This window comes from Clytia hemisphaerica, unplaced genomic scaffold (assembly GCF_902728285.1).
Source record: "Clytia hemisphaerica strain Z4C2 unplaced genomic scaffold, Clytia hemisphaerica genome assembly, whole genome shotgun sequence".
NCBI classification, from domain to species: domain Eukaryota; kingdom Metazoa; phylum Cnidaria; class Hydrozoa; order Leptothecata; family Clytiidae; genus Clytia; species Clytia hemisphaerica.
Window position 1 is genome coordinate 252,052 of NW_027104429.1, and position 18,503 is coordinate 270,554.

Genomic DNA, 18,503 nt, shown 5'->3' on the forward strand with positions numbered 1-18,503 from the left:
TCAATAATTTGTGACATGCAATATGACCGTGTTTTGAGAAAGTCGATTTTCAGATTTAATTGGCCACTACCATAAATGAGCTTTAAAATAGAACTTTGAGGGCCGTACGATTTCTTTGGGGTCTAACCATGAAGAAGAAAATTATTTTTTCATACCTACCATAAGTATAATATAGAGGTTTTATGACCTTAGATTCAATTGTGTAATCTCTACAATAAAGGTCATAATATTTTGATAATTTTGGTTATTTTAACGTTTTTCATAATTTAAAGTTCCGGCGAGAAAGTCGATTTTGGGCTATCTCTTTAATTTAATCGAATATTTCAATTCGGAAGGGGTTGGCAGACTTACAGGCTATACTCTGAGCCTTATTGGACTATTTTAAGTCTTAAGTCTCATGTTAAAACTCAGAGTTAAAACTCTACCCTTCCAACCTACTTTAGAGCACTTACAAATCGATTGTGGTTCAAAAACTTCCCGGTGGATTTCCCTTTTTTCTCAAATATTATGACCTTGATTGTAGGTCCGACAAACTTGATTTTTTGAAGGGATTTTTGATAAAATTTTGAATAAATATCTTCGAATTTTACGACACTTTGAGATAATCGAAATTCTCGAAATTAGGTATTTTATAAAAGTACATTTGTAGGAGGTCAAAACTATAAAGATACATCCGATTTTTACTATAAACCCAAATGGCTCGTGTGGGGTCATATCTTGTCCCAAAGTTTACAAATTTGATTTGTTTTGAAGTTCAAGTTGAAGTTCATTTCGTAAAGTCTTTCTTTCTTTTTAAACACTATCAAAAATATTTAAACTCTGAGGTACAAAAATACTATGAAAATATACTATGGATATCTCTCTAAAATTTGGTTGTATAAAAATTGAAGATTATAGAATATAATGTAGAACATAAAAAAGATAATATAAAATGTACAAAGTGACTACAAAATAAATATATTAGTTGGAACTAACCAACTTTTTGTTAACAGTTACTCCCCTGTGTCACAGACCCGGTAGGGCTTCGGCAAATTTTTTTTCGGTACATGGACGGGAGTATCATCGACGGTCGGGAGTATCTCATCTTTGTTGTTTGGTATTGTTGTTTGGAATTGCTTAGGTCAGGGTTGCTAGTAACGGCTCGAATTTCAGTCAGGTTAAAAAAGGGGCAATTTTACCCATATTATAATAACATTACTCCCGTCTTTTTTGTCATTCTATAAGTATTTCCAAATTTTGTGTTCTGCTGTGCGAGTGTGGCTCAACGGATAGCGCGCTGGGTTTCTGATCAGAAACTCTTTCATTTGGTGGGTTCGAACCCCGGTCGGGTCGATATTTCAAGATTTAAGATAAGTTTAAGATACTCTCGCCCGTCGATGATACTCCCGACCGTCAAGATGAGATACTCCCGACCGTTGATGATACTCCCGTCCAATTTTGATCCCCATTGGGATTTTGATAGAAATTTTTATCACCGTTGTGAGAATAACTCTAAGGAAAGGTCAGAGCGACAGTTTCCATACAATAAAGGAACTCTATAAAACTCCATAGTAAAATTCCACGAAAGTCTGTTCCAGCATTTTGGATAAGAGTAAATTTGACCCAACGAATAAAAGCTCCCTTCATCCGTCATCTCTTTCAACGTAAACGTACGACGTCGGTAGATGAGGTTGAACGAAAGCGGCTGAACCCCTGGTTGCCGCAGGGTGCACCAGAAATTGTGGCCTCCCCGTCGGTTGGAGGATGGGTGTAGTTGGAATTAGAGGTGGATGCGTTGGATGTGTGAATTGTCTTTGTCGTGGTGGGTAGATGGAAATTTGACCTGGTGGTGCGGAGGAATGGGGTGGTGGGCGGTGTAATTGAAGGAAGGCTGGGTGGCCAGGTTGTACGTATATGCCAGTTGGTACAAGCATTGGTGTTCGAACTGAAAAAAAGAACAGTGTAAAAAATACATTTGAGAAATAGGGGAATTAATATGTGTGATTTTCAATGAAATTTGTGATTTTATTATAAAGAGCTCTTTAACAAATTTGCCAATTTCTTTCAGTATCACGTAAAGTGAAAGCATTTTAGATAATCTAACCATGGCAAAGGATAGCCCTTGACCAATTATACATTAATAATTATAGAGCCAGATAATTTATGCAAGCGGTTAAAACTTTTTGGCAACAATAGTTGATGAATCTTTACGAGAAAATAAACATACAATAATGAGAAAAAATGCGGCCAATGAAATGTACCTTGTTGTGAAGATACAGTTGACACTTTTAATCCTTCACTCTCAAAAAGTTGACCACCTGTAGTTGGCGGGTGACGAACCAACGATACAGGGTAGCGCGGTCGGTTGCCAGGGTATACAACCGCTGGCGGTGGGTGCCGCATTAAATGTGATATTGGTGGAGAAGGGTGGCGATGTGCTTCCTTTTGAACAGGTATCAGTTGTAAGCCTCCCTCACCTTTGACAGGGATAATGGGTATGGTGCCCATTTCAGTATTGATGGCTACCAGGTTGTTGTCAGCTTCCTCCTTACTGTTGCTTGACAGAGAATGTAGGGTGACTTCTCCATTAATGATTTGGTTGAGCAACTCGATCGGTACGTCTAATGCAGGTTTCAGGGCTGGTTGGCCATCTTGCTTTTGTGGAGGCTTATTTTCTGGCTGCTTGACATCAGTGGCATCAAGGTGATCCCTGATGTTCATTTGCAATGGAATAGCTTTGATGTTCGGTGGCAATGATTTTAATGCTAATGATGAAATGACCGGTATGTTCGAAGGAAGGCAAGTAGTTCTCTCCGAGTCCATATTTCCATCTTCCTTCTTTGTATCATATATTTCCGTTGTTTTGATTGGTTTGATGGTTCGCGGTGGATTGTCTGATTCCAAATTGCTGGTGGATTGGCGGACCGTTTCTACCAGCTGTTGTAATGGTGATCCTATTACGAAATGATACGGATGCTAAACTACATTCATTATTTTCAGAATATTTGGTATGCTTGATTAAGTGCATCAAACGATGTACAACGTGTCGTCTACAGGCAAAGAGGTAAAGCAAAAGTCTTACGTCCTTTAGATGTATCTTCAATTTTTTTATTTTTGGATAATTGGAGATTTCCGAGTGAAGGCGACAGAACATCAGTATGTGAGGAAACTAAAGGTCTCTTCTTGTTGAAGTTGCCGAACATTTTACGTTCATGCATATCTTGACGATCTAGAAGGGAAAAACATAGAAAGAATCAAAGGATGTTCAAAATATAGATGCTTCAAAAAGACATCAATCTTACTTATTTATATCTATGACTATGACCTTTAAAAATCGATTCCTATAGTTTCATAAAAGATTTAAGCCAAGGGCATCTTATCTGACTCTTCTTGAAGTAAAAAACAAGCACAATGCATGTTGGACCTACCTAATGCAAAATGTAGAATGGAAATAGAAAAATAAGTAAAATAAGAAACGTATAGGGACTGACAAAAATAAACAAATGGTCATCAAAATTCGACAAAAATACGAGAAATAGTTTATTAGCAATTCTTGAGACTTAGTTTTCAAGCAAGGGTAGGCAAAATCCAAAGAAAAAATAAATGTATTATATTTTGAGTTGCAATGATCCATAATGTTCCAATTAGATCTGATTAGATTGTTAAAAACTAATTTTACAAACAAAAGTTTTTGTTTCATACGGCGAAAACAGTTCCGGCTTCAAAAATCATTTTGATGGTTGGCATTGTTATCAATAATGTTTTTGTGTGAAAATCAATCTCGAGAAAATGCCAAAAAACCGGGGTTTCCAGCATATTTCCGCCGGAAATTTTTTTTTGTCGAAAATCGGGCTCCATCACATTTTAGGCATTACCATTTTGCATCATTGTGCAAAAAATCGAATGAGCCAATCCTGAGAAAAGCTTGCATTAGACGGGCGGACGGAAGAAACTTAATTTAAAGGAACTCCAAAAAGACACAGGTGATTTGATACCGAGTTTAAATGCAGCCGGTGTTCGAACCAACGTGGCAGCAATATGAAAGGATTACCTATAGATTGTGGTTCACCTCCTGTCCAGGTTCCAGCTACCATGGGAAAACGATGAGTTTTTTGTTTCTTTAAATTATTGAAGTCGCCAGCTAAATAAATTTTTTTTTTCGAGAATTAAATACATTGGGTCTTTCGAAAATCTAAAATCCCAATGAGTAAAATACTTTAATGGGATAAATTTCCGCCGGGATTAAATTTAGCAGATTTCGCGGATTTGGGTGTCATCCACGAAAGAATGGAAAGGCCTTATCCGCGAAATACTTTTGAGAAAAACTCGAAAAATGTAAAATAACAACTTTTATAATGTTTACGGGCAACAGAGAAGCGCTAATAATGCGTATTTCGACAGCAAACATGCATAATTTGGTGTAAAAAGGCACAAAATATTGAAAATATTGTCTTCCTAAACCCCGCGAAAATTTATCCCGTAAAAAGATAATATTTAGGGTCTACACATGGGGTTACCAGATCAAAAAAAAATTGCCTTATAGTAGGGGGCCACACACAAAGGAATACAGCCGCTTTAAGACAAACTAACTGTCAGCTCTTTACTGTGATTTGACCTCAAATCTTATCTTGATCGTACTGACGTCGGTATGATTTTGAACTTCGAGCGGCTATATTTCTTTGCGTGTTTTAGTCAGAGAGTTGTTGTAATACATTTTTTTGCTCTCTCAGATGGTATCAATCATTTTCGTTTATTTTGACTTTTGAAAATCAGCTATTTCTCTACCCCTTATTTCCCTTGCAGTTTTGCCTATGGCGTTACTATTTTGGTCATAAAAAGGGCCTAATCCGCGTCCTCCCTCTCAAAAATATCTTGTAATATACTGTTCTTTGGAATAGACTAAAAATGGCTAGGTCGTAGAAAAGATGTCACGGGACCTAAGGCTTGGCCCCCTACTATTAGAAATGAATTCGCAAAACTAAACCATACGAGCCAATAAAAGTTGCTTACGTCTGCATATTTCGACGGAAGTGACAGAATGATTGCGAAAGTCTTGTTGACCCAACATATCTAAAATGTATTGAAGTTGAAAAGATGTATCAATCTCGAACAGCAACAACTTAAGAAAAATCTTCATTGGAAATACAAATACCATGACAAAAGAAATGAAAAAGAAAATAGACATTTGAGAAAACTTTAATATAGACTCTTACCTAATTCTTGAAGGATTTTAATCTATAAAGAAAGATATACGACAATGATTCCCAAATCTTTCGAGAATCTTTTTGAATTTGAAAATAAAAGAGGGCTGTAATGTCGGGGAAATTCCCAAAAGACAACCTTACATACAATTTTCCGTAAAATTCTTAACCCTAACAGCCCTAAGCCTAGTTTTGAGTTTTAAGCAATTTAAGCTGGGCTTTAAGTCATGTTTCACAATTAAATCATAAAACCTGATCTAGACAACCTACGAGCCTCAAATCTGCACAGGAACTCTTAATAAGATTTTATTAAAAGTCTGGAAATTTCTTCGAAATATACGTAAAAAACAACAGCGTGGTAGATTCTACACACCCCTTCGGAGCTAAAAGGAAAGAAAGATTTTACATGCATGTGAAAAAACATAACACAATTCACAACAAAGATAAATTTTGTTTGGCCAAAGTGGAATAAGAACAGAAATTAACTTGAGCTCAGTAGAAATGTCAACATAAATCTCACCTTTTCAGCACTGAGTATTTGAACAATAGAATTGTATTTCTTCTCTGTAGCTATCTTTAAAGCTGTTTTACCAAACTGAAAGAGTTTAAAGGAGAACAAGCTACATGCTGAATGGACCTACCTGAAGATTGATGTAATAAGACAATTGAGAACATGGCAACATTAATATGATAGTGCAGAATAATACATGAACAATTAGAGAAATCTAAGAAAATCTGTTTTCCGGCAATTCTCGGCTGTTCTGGCGATTTTTAGAAAGTTCCGACTACCAAAATCAGTTTCGTTGAAAATTGAACCATGCTTAATCTTGGACATTCTTATAAATAATGTTTTTGTTTGAAAAAACGAAGAAAAATGAAAAAGTCCATTGAAAATCTGCGATTTCCAGCATATTATTTTCTGTCATTTTCAGCCGGTAAACAATTTTTGTGAAATATTTTAGGCATTGCTAGTATTGCTTTGAGCAAAAATTAAGAAAAAACTAATGATGAAATCTCGAGAAAATGAAAAAAACCTGGTTTTCCGGCATATTTCCGGCATTTTCGGCCGGGAAAAAATGTTTTTCGAAAATCGGGCTCCGTCACATTTTAGGTATTGTTATTTTGCATCAGTGTACAAAATTTCATTAAAAAATATAAAGTACAGCTCGCAGTGATCAAAGCACTTTTTCTCTGTGAGACGGAAAATTTCTTGATAGAGATATTTAGTTATACAGTGACACCCGCAGGCCCCACCATGGTTGGGGCGGAGGGCCAGAAAATTTTCAGATATTTTACCCCCTAGAGGTTGGCTAGAAAGGCACTAAAATTTGTTAATTAAAACAATTCAGAATGTTCTTAAAATGCCTATCATACAGTTTTAATACAAGATTTCTTTCTGATGGAATTATTCTAGAGAATAAAATCACCATTTCTTGCTAAATGACCATTTCTGACTGAGATGGAAAACTTTGACAAAAATTTCTGTGAGACGGAAATCCGTCTGAGACGGAAGAACTTTGATCACTGAACTCGAGAAATTCAAGAAATACTGTCTTTCCGGCGAAAATAGGTTGTTCCGGCGATTTTTAAATAGTTCCTGTTTCAAAAATCAATTGTATTGAAAATTGAAACATGCTTGATGGTGGGCATTGCTATTAATAAATTTTTGAATGAGAAAAAAATAACCAATTATAAGGAAAAAGTCCAATGAAAATCCAGAAAAACGGCGATTTCCGGCATATATTTCCGGCATTTTCGGCCGGAAAAAAATTGTTCTCAAAAATCAGACGCGGCCATGTTTTGGGCATTGTTAATACGCATCTTTGAGCAAATAATCAGAAAAAGCTAATGATAAAATCTCGAGAAAAGTTGGTAACAGACGAACGGACGGACGGACGAACGGACGAACGAACGAACAAACGGACAACGGTTAACCTCCAGGTCGGTCCAAAAAGAGTGATCCTGATGTAGGCGTGCTTTGTCGAACAAGACTTGTTTTAACCATATTTGGAAAAATGAGAAAACCTGTTCGAAGTCGGTAAATTTACGGTTTTACCATCGAAAAAACGATAAAAAAAGAATTTTTGAGCTCACCTTATTTTTGAGGTCAGTATTGGCTCCAGCTTTGATAAGGATTAAGCAGATCTCGAATTTGTTTGCTTCAACTGCCCAATGTAAAGGCGTCATCTTTAACTGTAGTTAGAATGACAAATGACGTATTTGGAGAAGCAAGAATAAGTCTCAATGAAAAGTGAACGGTTAAATCTTTATAAAACCTTTAAGTGTAGCTTAAATTGTTACATCCCTGTATCTCGAATCCCCATTGGCTGAAAATTAGCTCTCAAGTGAAGCCATATTTTCATCCATGTTGTAAACTCACTTAAGTCTCATCCCACTGGAAAAGTAAATGTAATTTTGTGAATCCCTGAGAATTTCTGATTTTTGAACAACAGAAGAACAGAAACAGAAATCCCACATCCATTAACCCTATTTTTATCAGGGGGGGGGGGTGTTTTCCACCAGGCTGGCACTCTTTTGCTAATAGCTCACTGAAAAAAAAATTTAACACTCTGAAAGTTTTTGACTTTTAATATAATCCTATTAGGAGCATGTATACCAAATTTTACAATTATACACCGACCAGATCAGGTTTTATGACTTTTTTGTGCAGGCATATCATAAAATCCAGCTAAAACCCTGTAAAATTCCGAAATCTTAAATTTATCATAACTTTTGATTTAGGCATCCAACCAATTTCAAATTTTGACAGGTTTTAGGTATCAATAATAACATTTAAAAAATATTCAAGAAAATTTCAAAAACTGCTGACGTCATCAAAAATGACGTCATTGTTTTTTGAAAAAATTTGCTCATTTTCTGCATGGATTTTAAACGTCAATTTTATTAGTATGTTAAAAACCGGCAATTATGTTAAAGATATTCTTTTTGGCTTTTAGAAATTTAAAACAGAATTGAAATATCTTCATTAGTTCAACTTTAATTGCTATTTTATTGAATGGTACTTTTTCATTGGTCAGCGATAATTGTGGAACTTTGTGATGACGTCATCACATTTTTGATGACGTCATCAACCCAAATTTTTTTCTATGAACTCCTTTTATGATAGAGAACATTTCTGCCAAATTTCAAGTCCATATCTTTTCTAGATCAAAAGTTATGCAAGGCTGGTGGAAAACACCCCGCCTTGAGAATACAAAAACCGAAAAAGCCTGATAATAATAGGGTTAAAAGCAGCTGTGACATCTAATTTTATAGTCTAATCTTATTTTCAGCAATTTGTGAACATTGTGCAGCTAAAGACTCACCATATCGGTAGCATTGATGTGTGCACCACCAGACACCAGTAGTTTCACAATCTCCATGTGGCCATGTTGACAAGCAAAATGGAGAGGTGCTTTATCCACCTGTACACGAAATTTACATTAGGAGAAAATTCATTCGATTAAACATTTTGAGTTATAAAAAAATGTAGATGTGTGGATTGGGTGGTAGAGTGCTAAAGAACGAAAGCTCCACCATATGTAATCTATCAGAGTTTTTTTACCTATGCAGTAGGTGCGTCTTGCAATTCCTGCATTAATAACACGTACGCGTAATTTGTCGTTCTTTTTGTCTATTTTTAGTAATGCAGGATTTTTAGGATAGAGACCCTATATGTGTAGCACAGAGACATACACCAGATGCATATCTATTAATATTTATAGAGATGATAATTCAATTGATTACAAGTACGTTTTCAACTACCTTAGTTCGACTATCTCTGTTGATGCCAGATTTGATGAGAATTTCTGCTGTGCTTGTATGTCCATAGATTGATGCCAGATGAAGTGGAGTGGTCCCTAGCTAAAATGAAACCAAAAATTATCAAAATTATTATTAATGACTACCACATTTCAAATTTTCTCATATCCATCAACTTTTTTCCTTTATGTCCTACCACACGCTGGGAAATATTTTCTCTATCAGATTTAAAAAAAAATTGATAAGCCCAAAATACGAATTGTATAGTGGATTTAAAAACAGGTCATCATACCCATGTCCCCATACACTGAGGCAGAGAAACACGATGTGACCTACCCAGTCAGTGGTGAGAGGAGCACCATTTGTCATCAACTGTTTGACTTCTTCAGTATTTCCATTCCTGGCAGCTTCCAATAACCGTTTACCGAGATCATTCACCACACGATTACTGCTGTGATGACCACCTGTTGATGACATATCCTCATACAATCAATAATCATTGTTGGCCTTTTTTAATTTATTATGTATTTTGCACTGAAAAGATAAACGAATATAAACAATATAATCTTCCATTGGTACACCAAATAGAGAAAGACAAAACAAGTATATAGACCAGTATTTATCTCGTATTACAATAAATCGCATGGTACACTACGAGTGCACACAATTACCGCTTTATCAGCTGCAAATTTTTGCCAACACTTATAACGAACAATATCTATGTCAGAATTGCGTGCGTATAACACGATCTCTAATGAGTAAAATAGGTGAGAACTCGTATCATATGATGCAGAGGGAGATTGAGAAGAAGGACGACGTCATTAAAAAGCTCAAAAACCAGCTAGCCAAGAACTGCAGCCTTAAGAACGATATCGAAAACATCTTAATCAATAAGATGGCTGACTTTGAAATAAAAACCAAGCAGATTATAAAAGAAGAAATAAAGCAAACGACGAGTTACATAGAGAAAACATCAGAAAAAACATACGCTGAAATAACTAAGAAACACAAGGATAATTTCAAATCAGCAGTGAGAGAACACCAACAAGAAAACAAGAATGAAGAAAGAGACATCGAATCAAGAAAACGAAATATTATTATACATGGAATGGTGGAATTAGAGGTAGACAACAAAGAGGAACAACAGGAACAAGACAAAATAGATATTGAAGGTATACTAGGTAACATTGGCGTTCAAGATATCAAACCGTCCCACCATCATCGCATTGGACAAAACCGAAAAGGGCTACATTGGCGTCCAATCAAGTTGATCTTAAAAAGTATAGAGGAAAAAGAACGGATAATGCAAAATCTGCATAAGCTGAAACGATTCAATGAAATTGGTGGCTTTGGCATCACAGACGACTTCACCATCAACGAAAGAAAAATTATTAAAAATATGTGCCAAAAGGCGAAAAAAATGAATTCAAAAAATGACGATTTCGTTTGGCATGTAAGAGGAAGCCCTAGAACAAACCTTCGCCTAGTTCGAAAACCTAGGACAAAGACCAAAACAACGTCTTCTCTTCTGTCCATATCTTCTGACGACTGGACGACAGATGAAGAATTAGACAATTTATAAATCTAAAATTATTTCGTAGAGGTCGATAGACCTGTGAAATATAATTCTATGAATAATAAAGACAATCGTTTTAAAGATCAGTAGAATAAATCTTCAGTATCAAAATATCAAGGATATGTCAATAGTTTTCGTTATTTTTTGATGAAAGTATTTCTTATGAGCTTCTTATCGCAATCAAGTAAAAACAGTCGCTCTTATGAAATTCTCTTCAGACCATCATGATGGTTTCATAATTAATATCTATGGTCTAGTGTAATCCAAACGCATCACCAAACGTGGATATGAAGTTCTTCCAATTCACTGTCTCTGTTCAGCCAGCAGACAAAAATTCTTTCTCAATTGTCAAGTTCTCGTATTCCACTTAGATGAAAAGTACGTGATTTCGAGTCTCGCCGTTTCCATTAGTTTTCCAACGGATATGATGGCTGGTACAAAGAGAGACTGTATTTACTTTATTGCAAAACCAATGGTAATTGTTTCATGGGAAAATTAGTCATAATAAAATGAAAACAACGATCACAAATTAAAACGACAAAAAAGTGACAACAAAAGATGTATTTATATTAACGCAATAACGTGATTTTGTACACATATGAAAAACAAAAGACAGAAAGGGAAGCTGGTTGAATTGTCCTTGTCAAGGTTTGACACCAAGGTATGTGAACAGAGAGGAGGGCAAATTTTTCTTCAATAAATGCTCATGGCTGAATGAAGTCAGAACGGCTTGCCTTGAAAAGTGTTTCAAAGAAATCTTATCCTTTGTAAAGTGAACATTTTTCGACACTTTGATAAATAGTTTTTCATTCTCACTAAAGGCATATGCGAATTCTGTCATGTTCCAGTTGAGTGCGAAAGCAAAGAATGCACCACTAATATGGAGTGGAATTTCAGCTACTAATTCGTCAGTTTGAAAGTCGACAAGGAGATAGTGAACGGTTTTTCTGTAGACACGGTACAAAATGTAATGACGCCCCAGACGTTTGATGATTCCATCCATATGGTAGTAATTATGTTTTCTTTCATTCATATTGATCTCTTGTAAGACATTTACTTCACCTTCATCAAAGGTCACTAATCGTTTTAATCCCGATTGCTTAGCACTATTTGACACGACAAATAATGTGTCTTTACACTCAGGAAAAGTTTGAAAGTATTCACAGTCATTTAATTCGTAAAAATTCAGCTGGCTACCGTCACGAGAATCGCATTCGCAAACCATGAACTTCTTTTCTTGTCGAATGTCACCAAAGAAATAGATTTTCTCTTTAAAACAGACCACATCAGGAAATCGATGTAATGTTATACTGTCATCACTTAATCCAAAAGCTACTCTTTGAGATGACCAAATTTTGTGATCAGATGTGTGAATAAAATCAATAATACAATATCCGCTATATTTCATTGGCCCGATAGGACAAAAAGGTGACACTCGGTCATGAGCAAGCACCATGAACTTTGTGACTTCTTTATCTTGTGAGATCTGTTGTACACGAACTTGATTGAACAATTCATTGTAGCCTTTCAAAGTAACGTCAGGTTTACGATTGCAATCGAGGAAAATCTCCTGGTCTTTCTTCTTCAAGAAATCGTCGTCAAAATAAAAATAATGCAGATCAACACTGGACACCTTCAGTTCTTCGTCCTCATCTGGTGAAAAATTGGTCACCGAATGTACCATCTTTCTGCTCTCCGGCTCAAAATGAAAATCTTCTTTGGAAGTATCCGGAACGACTGGACGTTTTATGAGAACATCTTTTTTCTTGAGATTCAACGTGTCTTTATCAAAAGATATAATCTGCAAATGAATCTCTTCATGGGCGAAATTTCGACGAAAAATAACATAGTACTCGCCACTATGGTCGAAACTTTCAGTCAGTTCTTCGAAAGTAAGGAAATCTTTGCCATAAGCGATAGCTGGAATATCTTGATTCCGATCAAGTTCAGATGGAAAGAACATGGAGTGTTTGATAGTTGCCATGTTTTCTCTGTTGCTTCTAAAAGAAAAATACGAAAAACATATTTTAATATCGATATTATCATGCACGAACTTTCTGATGACTAGAATTAATGAATGAATCTAGCAATGCTATCAGGAACGTTCAAAGGAGAATTTAGAATGAAAGTTTGGAGTTTAACAAAAGCGAATTCAAATAGAATAGTTGACTAGGTTGACTAATTCAAAAAGCATCGCAAAAAATTCACGGGCACAGTGACGCTTAGAGAGAACAAGACAAGACAAGAAGTTAGTAAGCAAAAGTTCATTTACTACAGTACAGTTGTTTTTAGCTATAAATCGAAAAATACAATGGATAAAAAAGGAGAAATAATTAACAAAATTTTGTTCACTGATATGTTCAAAATTTCCTTCCTAATGCATATCAAAAACTCAAAAAAAAGATGGAAAAAATAGCAACGCATCAAAACTTCCCTAAATATGGCATAAAATAGATGGCTCCCAATAAAATAACAACAAAAACTACTTTTTCCTACGTTTCATTTTAGGTTGAGTGACGTCATGCTTTTTATGAATGAAATTACTCAACAGTTTGGCATTGTTTGCATTACCAAGAACATCACTGATAGTTTTCTCATCAGTGTTCATTAATTCTTTCATGGTATTGAATTTGTTCAAAATGTGACGGCAGTTCTTCATGTTGACGCCAGGTAAGCGATCCACCAGATCTTGTTGAATGATATTGTAGAAATGGTTTTGTTGACCGGCACCCTCGACTCCAACAGCCATCGCAACTTCTGCATTTGGTTCATCAGCATTCGATTTCAAATCCTCGAAGATCTCAGCAGTCAGCTGTGGGCTTTGTGACCAGATAATACGGAGTTTTGGGAAATGAATTGTCAATAAGGTTAATTTGGATGAGATATTTTGCAAACTGATTTCGTTTTTCAATGATCCTTTTGCTTGCAATGAAAACGATTTCGACTCGTTGAATTCAATTAATAAAACAGGTTTCCGATAAAATCGCGTCATTGAAACACACTGTGTGTACAATCGTCCATTGTTCAATGAACCAATCAAATCAGAGACACTTTTACGCTCAACACAAATATCAGGAGTCAAGATATAGTCACCAACCTCCAGAGTTACTGGCAACAACTCGATACCACGACAATACAACATGTTGGGTAGCTCACTTCCGAATTCACGCATATCAACCACAATGTTGCGGGTTTTTGCATTTTGAACATCTCGTCCACCTGCTTTACGAGAGCTTACAACGGTAGCAGAAGCTTTGGACGCATCTCGAAGACTACTCTTAGCTGCTTGTGTTTTGGCTTGTCGTTCCTCTGGAATAACCATGTCAGCTTTTTGACGAATTAAAAGCTCGAATGCATCTTTTTCTTGGCGCAAGGATGTCAAATAGCGTTGTTCTTCAATGGAACTACTGTAGAAGAGAAAATATACTCGAAGAGGTATTCCTGGTCGAGACGCTTTGAATACCTCAAGTTGACGAACAAATTCAACAGATGCATCAAACAAAACAACATAAGTTGGTTCAAATTCATAGAGTGTTTGGAACAAACTGTAATGGTCTGCACTGCCATGTAACGAATGAATGATGAGAGGATTGGTATTCAAATCAAGTGAAAATTTGCTATCGTTATCTTCCTCATCTGATTTGCCTTTGTCACCTGCTTTTTCATTGTCAGAAAATTTGCTAAAGTTCATTGAAAAGTCGCTATCAGTCTCTTCAGCAGAGCCACTATGATAGCCGGTTGAAAGCGCACTCCTTTCATATTGCCCTTGTAAGAAACTATCAATACCATGGCATAGAACTTGACTCAGCTGATAAGAAGTTCGGTCATCAACCGCACAAACCAATACCTTTTTCTCATCCTGATTAACCTTTTCCTTCTCAATTTCATCCAAGATCTCTGTGAGGATTTCCCACTTTGGACAAGGCTCTGGTTTGCCCTTTTTAACAACTTTTCCTTTCTTATCTTTCTCAGGGACTCCCATCACTCGCTCTTTTGCATTGACATAAACAGTGTTAGCGGCATCAGTTAACATCCACATACTCTTTTTATTTTTCTCATTTTTCTTTAAAGTGTCAAGAAAGTTATAAAATGTCACACAATCATACTGAGTAAGGTAGGAGAGTAAAGTTCTAAGAACCCGAATGTCAGAAACGAGTTCTTTTGTTCTGTTTGCCAACTCATTCCAGACTGAATCTAATTGAACTTTTAACATGCGATCAAAAGTTCTATTTAAGGAGTTCTCCAAAGTGAAGTGATCAGGATCTAAGTTTGGTACAGCTCTCTTCAATTCACGCAAGGAGATGTTCAGCAAGTCTAACAAAGACAATTGAATAGCTCTCATTTTTGGTGTGATTTCAATGTTCACCTCAATAACATCAGGTTTATGTAATTCAAGGCAAGCAGCAATCTCATTGTGAAAACGTGGTCTTAAAAAGAGATGTCTTATGAAAAGCAATTTCATCACACGTTCCACTTGACAATACCCAGCCATGAAAGCAGTTGGTATGTCACTGAAAGCTTTGATAAACCCATCACTGTTGTGCTCACGAAACATCCGCAAAATGAAACTCTCCTGACTTGATTCTGCTATCTTGTGTGCACGTGTTACTAAAATACCAGTAATGTAATCAATTGGAACTCTCTTAGTAAGCATATCCATGACCAATATTTTTGATGAAACAAAGAAAACACCTCCTTGGAGGTAAAGTTGTCGACGTTCTTCAACTGAACTATCTGAAATTACTTTAGGTAAATGTTTAACATCAAGTGCACTGAGTTCATTAAGGAAATGGAACTGTTCTTCTGGAATGGTATTGAGTACAAAAACCAAATTGTCTTGTTTACAAAATGTTTGAACAACTTTCAAAAACATACGGTCAAGGCCAAGTCCTTTAGCTAACACAAGCAGTCCATCATCTTCCATGATTTCCAGGAAAAGTTTGGCTTCCCAATCCAATAATTGATGATCATCTTGGTGGCTGTCTACTTCCATTTAGATGTTTTAAGATTCTTTGTTCATTAGCTGAAATCAAATTAAACCGTAATGATATACTAGACAATATGAGTGAACACCATGAGAAATAATACATCTTAAAAAGGTTAGTGGTTCAAAACGATAAAATTTGAATTTAAATATTCATCATCTGCCACTGGTTGAAATTTCAAGTTTGTAGCACTTTCAATACATATCAAGAAATATTACCTGATAAAGGGGTAAATAAAATTTTAGAGTAATTTATATTTCATTTTTATATTCATATCAATTCTTGTTATTTTATACAGATAACATTGAAAAGAGAACTCTTATTTATTACATGTGTGATATAGGTGTAATATAATAATACAAGTATCACAGGTCTGTGTTATACACCACAGAATGCGAAACGCAAGCACATGAATAGATTTTGACCTTTAAAAGGGTTCTAGATCAATAAAATACCTTCAGTGTGACATTTTTTATAATATCTTTTGTATTTTACAGTAGTTGAAGATGATCTGTGACCTGTGACCTGTGATCTGCATTTCAAACTGACAATTGGCATAATATGATCTAGAATGCTCTGAAACTTGAACATCTTGCAGATGGCAAAAATGACATCCTGAAATAGAATTCATTCTACTTCTCTGACATTTATTGAATCCAAAAATCAAGACCTCAGAGTCACACTGGACATCAATATGACATACCTTAATAAATAAGGGAACTTATTTTGGCAGGAACTAATTTTGGCGGATTTGGAAAATTTAGACGAAATTCACCAAAATTAGTTCCCGCTAAAATTAAATATTTTGCTCACTCGCCAAAATAAGTTCCCACCAAAATTAAATGTTTTGTTTTTTTGCCTAAATGAACTGTAAAATTCAGTTGCTCAAAATAAGGCAAAATAGAAAAGATTTACGCTGTCATTCGCCAAAATTAGTTCCCGCCAAAATTTAGAAATTTTGCCATTCACAAAAATAAGTTTCTGCCACCAAAATTAAAAAACTTTTAGGATTTTCGTTGCCCGCCAAAATATTTCTCTTAAGGTACACATACAAGATCAAATTCAAAAAGTAAAGAACATAAGTGCATAGATCTATCCAACCTTCAAAATCGAAGAAGGTAGAACTGATGCTTAACTTATAGAAATCTTTGGCAATTCCACACTTGGATTATTGCTAACCTGTCAATACCAAACATAAAAATATCTTGAAGGGATATCTTTCACAAGAGGTGAGAGGGTCCTCATTTGTTAAACTCCCCCCCCAAAAGTATAAGACATCTATGACCAATTGCTCAAAAGACCTTTTAAAAACCATTTAGACATCTTCCTTAGCAACTGTACCGTCAACAGCTCTAACTTGGGACGATTGGTCAAAACATGGGATTGTTGATATCTGGACTGCGTTTTCACTTACTGTTTAATTTTGACAACAAGTTTATTTTGATACTTTAAAACCAAATTTATCAATCAAACTTTCACCATCCCATAATCAGTAACCAAATGTATTTTTAACCCTTTGGATCTGCACATTATTTTGGTATTTTAGGGTTCCTTGACACCTAGGCGAATGAAGAATGACTTTTTGATGGTCTGAATACATACTTTAAAGTTAATGATACTTTGCTCCTAGCAACCAGACTAGGTTGCCTAGCAACCAAAATTTCTGAAAAATATTTTTTTTTCGTCAATTTTCAACTTTGGAGTCATCTGAAGAGTTGATTAGTTGAGTTTAGACTAAAAATATCCACACAAATAAGACCAAATTTAGTACTGACCAAATGCAGAAAAAATATTGTAAGAAGCTTGTCTACTTTCCAAGATATTGTAAGAAGCTGAAAGTCAAAAGTGCTAAAAATGGGTAATTTCTCCTTAGAAAATTAGTAAGGCTATTTTAACCTGTGATAGAGACTGAAAAAATCAATATTTTTGCTCTTACAAACCACTCAAACACACATGGTTTTCAGATGGGTATATTCTCACAATTTTCACAATTTTCCACAGAAAAACGGACTTTTTTATATCTGTGTCAAACAAAGGCTTGCGCGAATGCCCACGACCACATTTACGCGTTTCTTGCTAGATTTGTTCCGTACTCACATTATTTGCTATCTATGATTTGCAGTATTTTAATTAAATGACTTTGGAGGTTTAAATTGCAGTCCAATGTTTTGTAAGATAGTCCCAAGTTAGAGCCGTTGATAGTACTGGACGAGCCACTGCTTGCCAACTATTTCCAAAGAGGTTATTCAGCTGTAATTAAGTATACCACCTACACGACCCTGTTGCGAAGCACTGGACTGTCCACAATCAACCCGTGCCAACCAACCAATCCAATGGTAAAAATCTTTAAATAATAATGTCAGTTTCTTTTTGTTTTATTAAAATTTTCAAAATCACCCTCAGATTGAATCAGAAATGATATTTGATGGCAAAGTTAGAATTATGTTTCATGTTTTATGTTAACTCATTAACTTTTTAGCTACAATTAAGTTCTTAAAACACTGTCATTGATTATCTGTTATCATGAAAAATGAACTTCTTCTACCTACTACTACACTACAGTCCAGTGGCATTGTGGTCGGGGGAGGGGGTGTCAAAGATTCAGGGGCGACAAAATCAACAAATGAGACTAGACAAAATAACCTTTATTTCTTTTTTCAAAAACTTTGCGCCCTTAGCTTGCTAGCTAGCACCCCATAGAATTCAGAAGGGCATCAAAGTTTTATACCGTGAGTGGTCCTAAATCCGATAGCCCTGCCTAAATCCGACCCCCCCCCAAATAATTACTATGAAAAAAAATTCTATGTTTACAAGCATTCTCTCTACAAGTTGAACAATAAACTGCAAGAACTCTCGAAACAAAACATCTAATAAGATGACTATAATGTCAAGATGTCAATTAATTTGATCAAAAAAGTGTGAGTTAAAAATAATTACCTCTATCGAATCCGTTGCTCGTGTTTAAAACGTTAACAATTTTGTAATACTGTAGAAAATTAT

At 35.5% G+C, this 18,503-nt stretch overlaps 2 protein-coding genes across 2 annotated transcripts; both read right to left on the minus strand.

Moving 5' to 3' along the window:
• Positions 1-755: 755 nt before the first annotated feature.
• On the minus strand, positions 756-9,476 carry LOC136820549 (uncharacterized). The gene is made up of 12 exons (XM_067076738.1): positions 9,279-9,476; positions 8,946-9,044; positions 8,507-8,605; positions 7,275-7,373; positions 5,701-5,775; positions 5,193-5,214; positions 4,990-5,049; positions 4,031-4,120; positions 3,062-3,208; positions 2,241-2,933; positions 1,384-1,924; positions 756-1,079 (listed from the first exon to the last, which is right to left on the minus strand). Exons 1-11 carry the CDS (start codon positions 9,417-9,419, stop codon positions 1,623-1,625), a joined length of 1,827 nt encoding a protein of 608 aa, XP_066932839.1. The 5' UTR covers positions 9,420-9,476; the 3' UTR covers positions 756-1,079; positions 1,384-1,622.
• Positions 9,477-11,047: 1,571 nt separating this feature from the next.
• LOC136820550 (DNA repair endonuclease XPF-like) lies at positions 11,048-15,788 on the minus strand. The gene has a single exon (XM_067076739.1). It carries the CDS (start codon positions 15,509-15,511, stop codon positions 13,001-13,003), a length of 2,511 nt encoding a protein of 836 aa, XP_066932840.1. The 5' UTR covers positions 15,512-15,788; the 3' UTR covers positions 11,048-13,000.
• Positions 15,789-18,503: the final 2,715 nt, after the last annotated feature.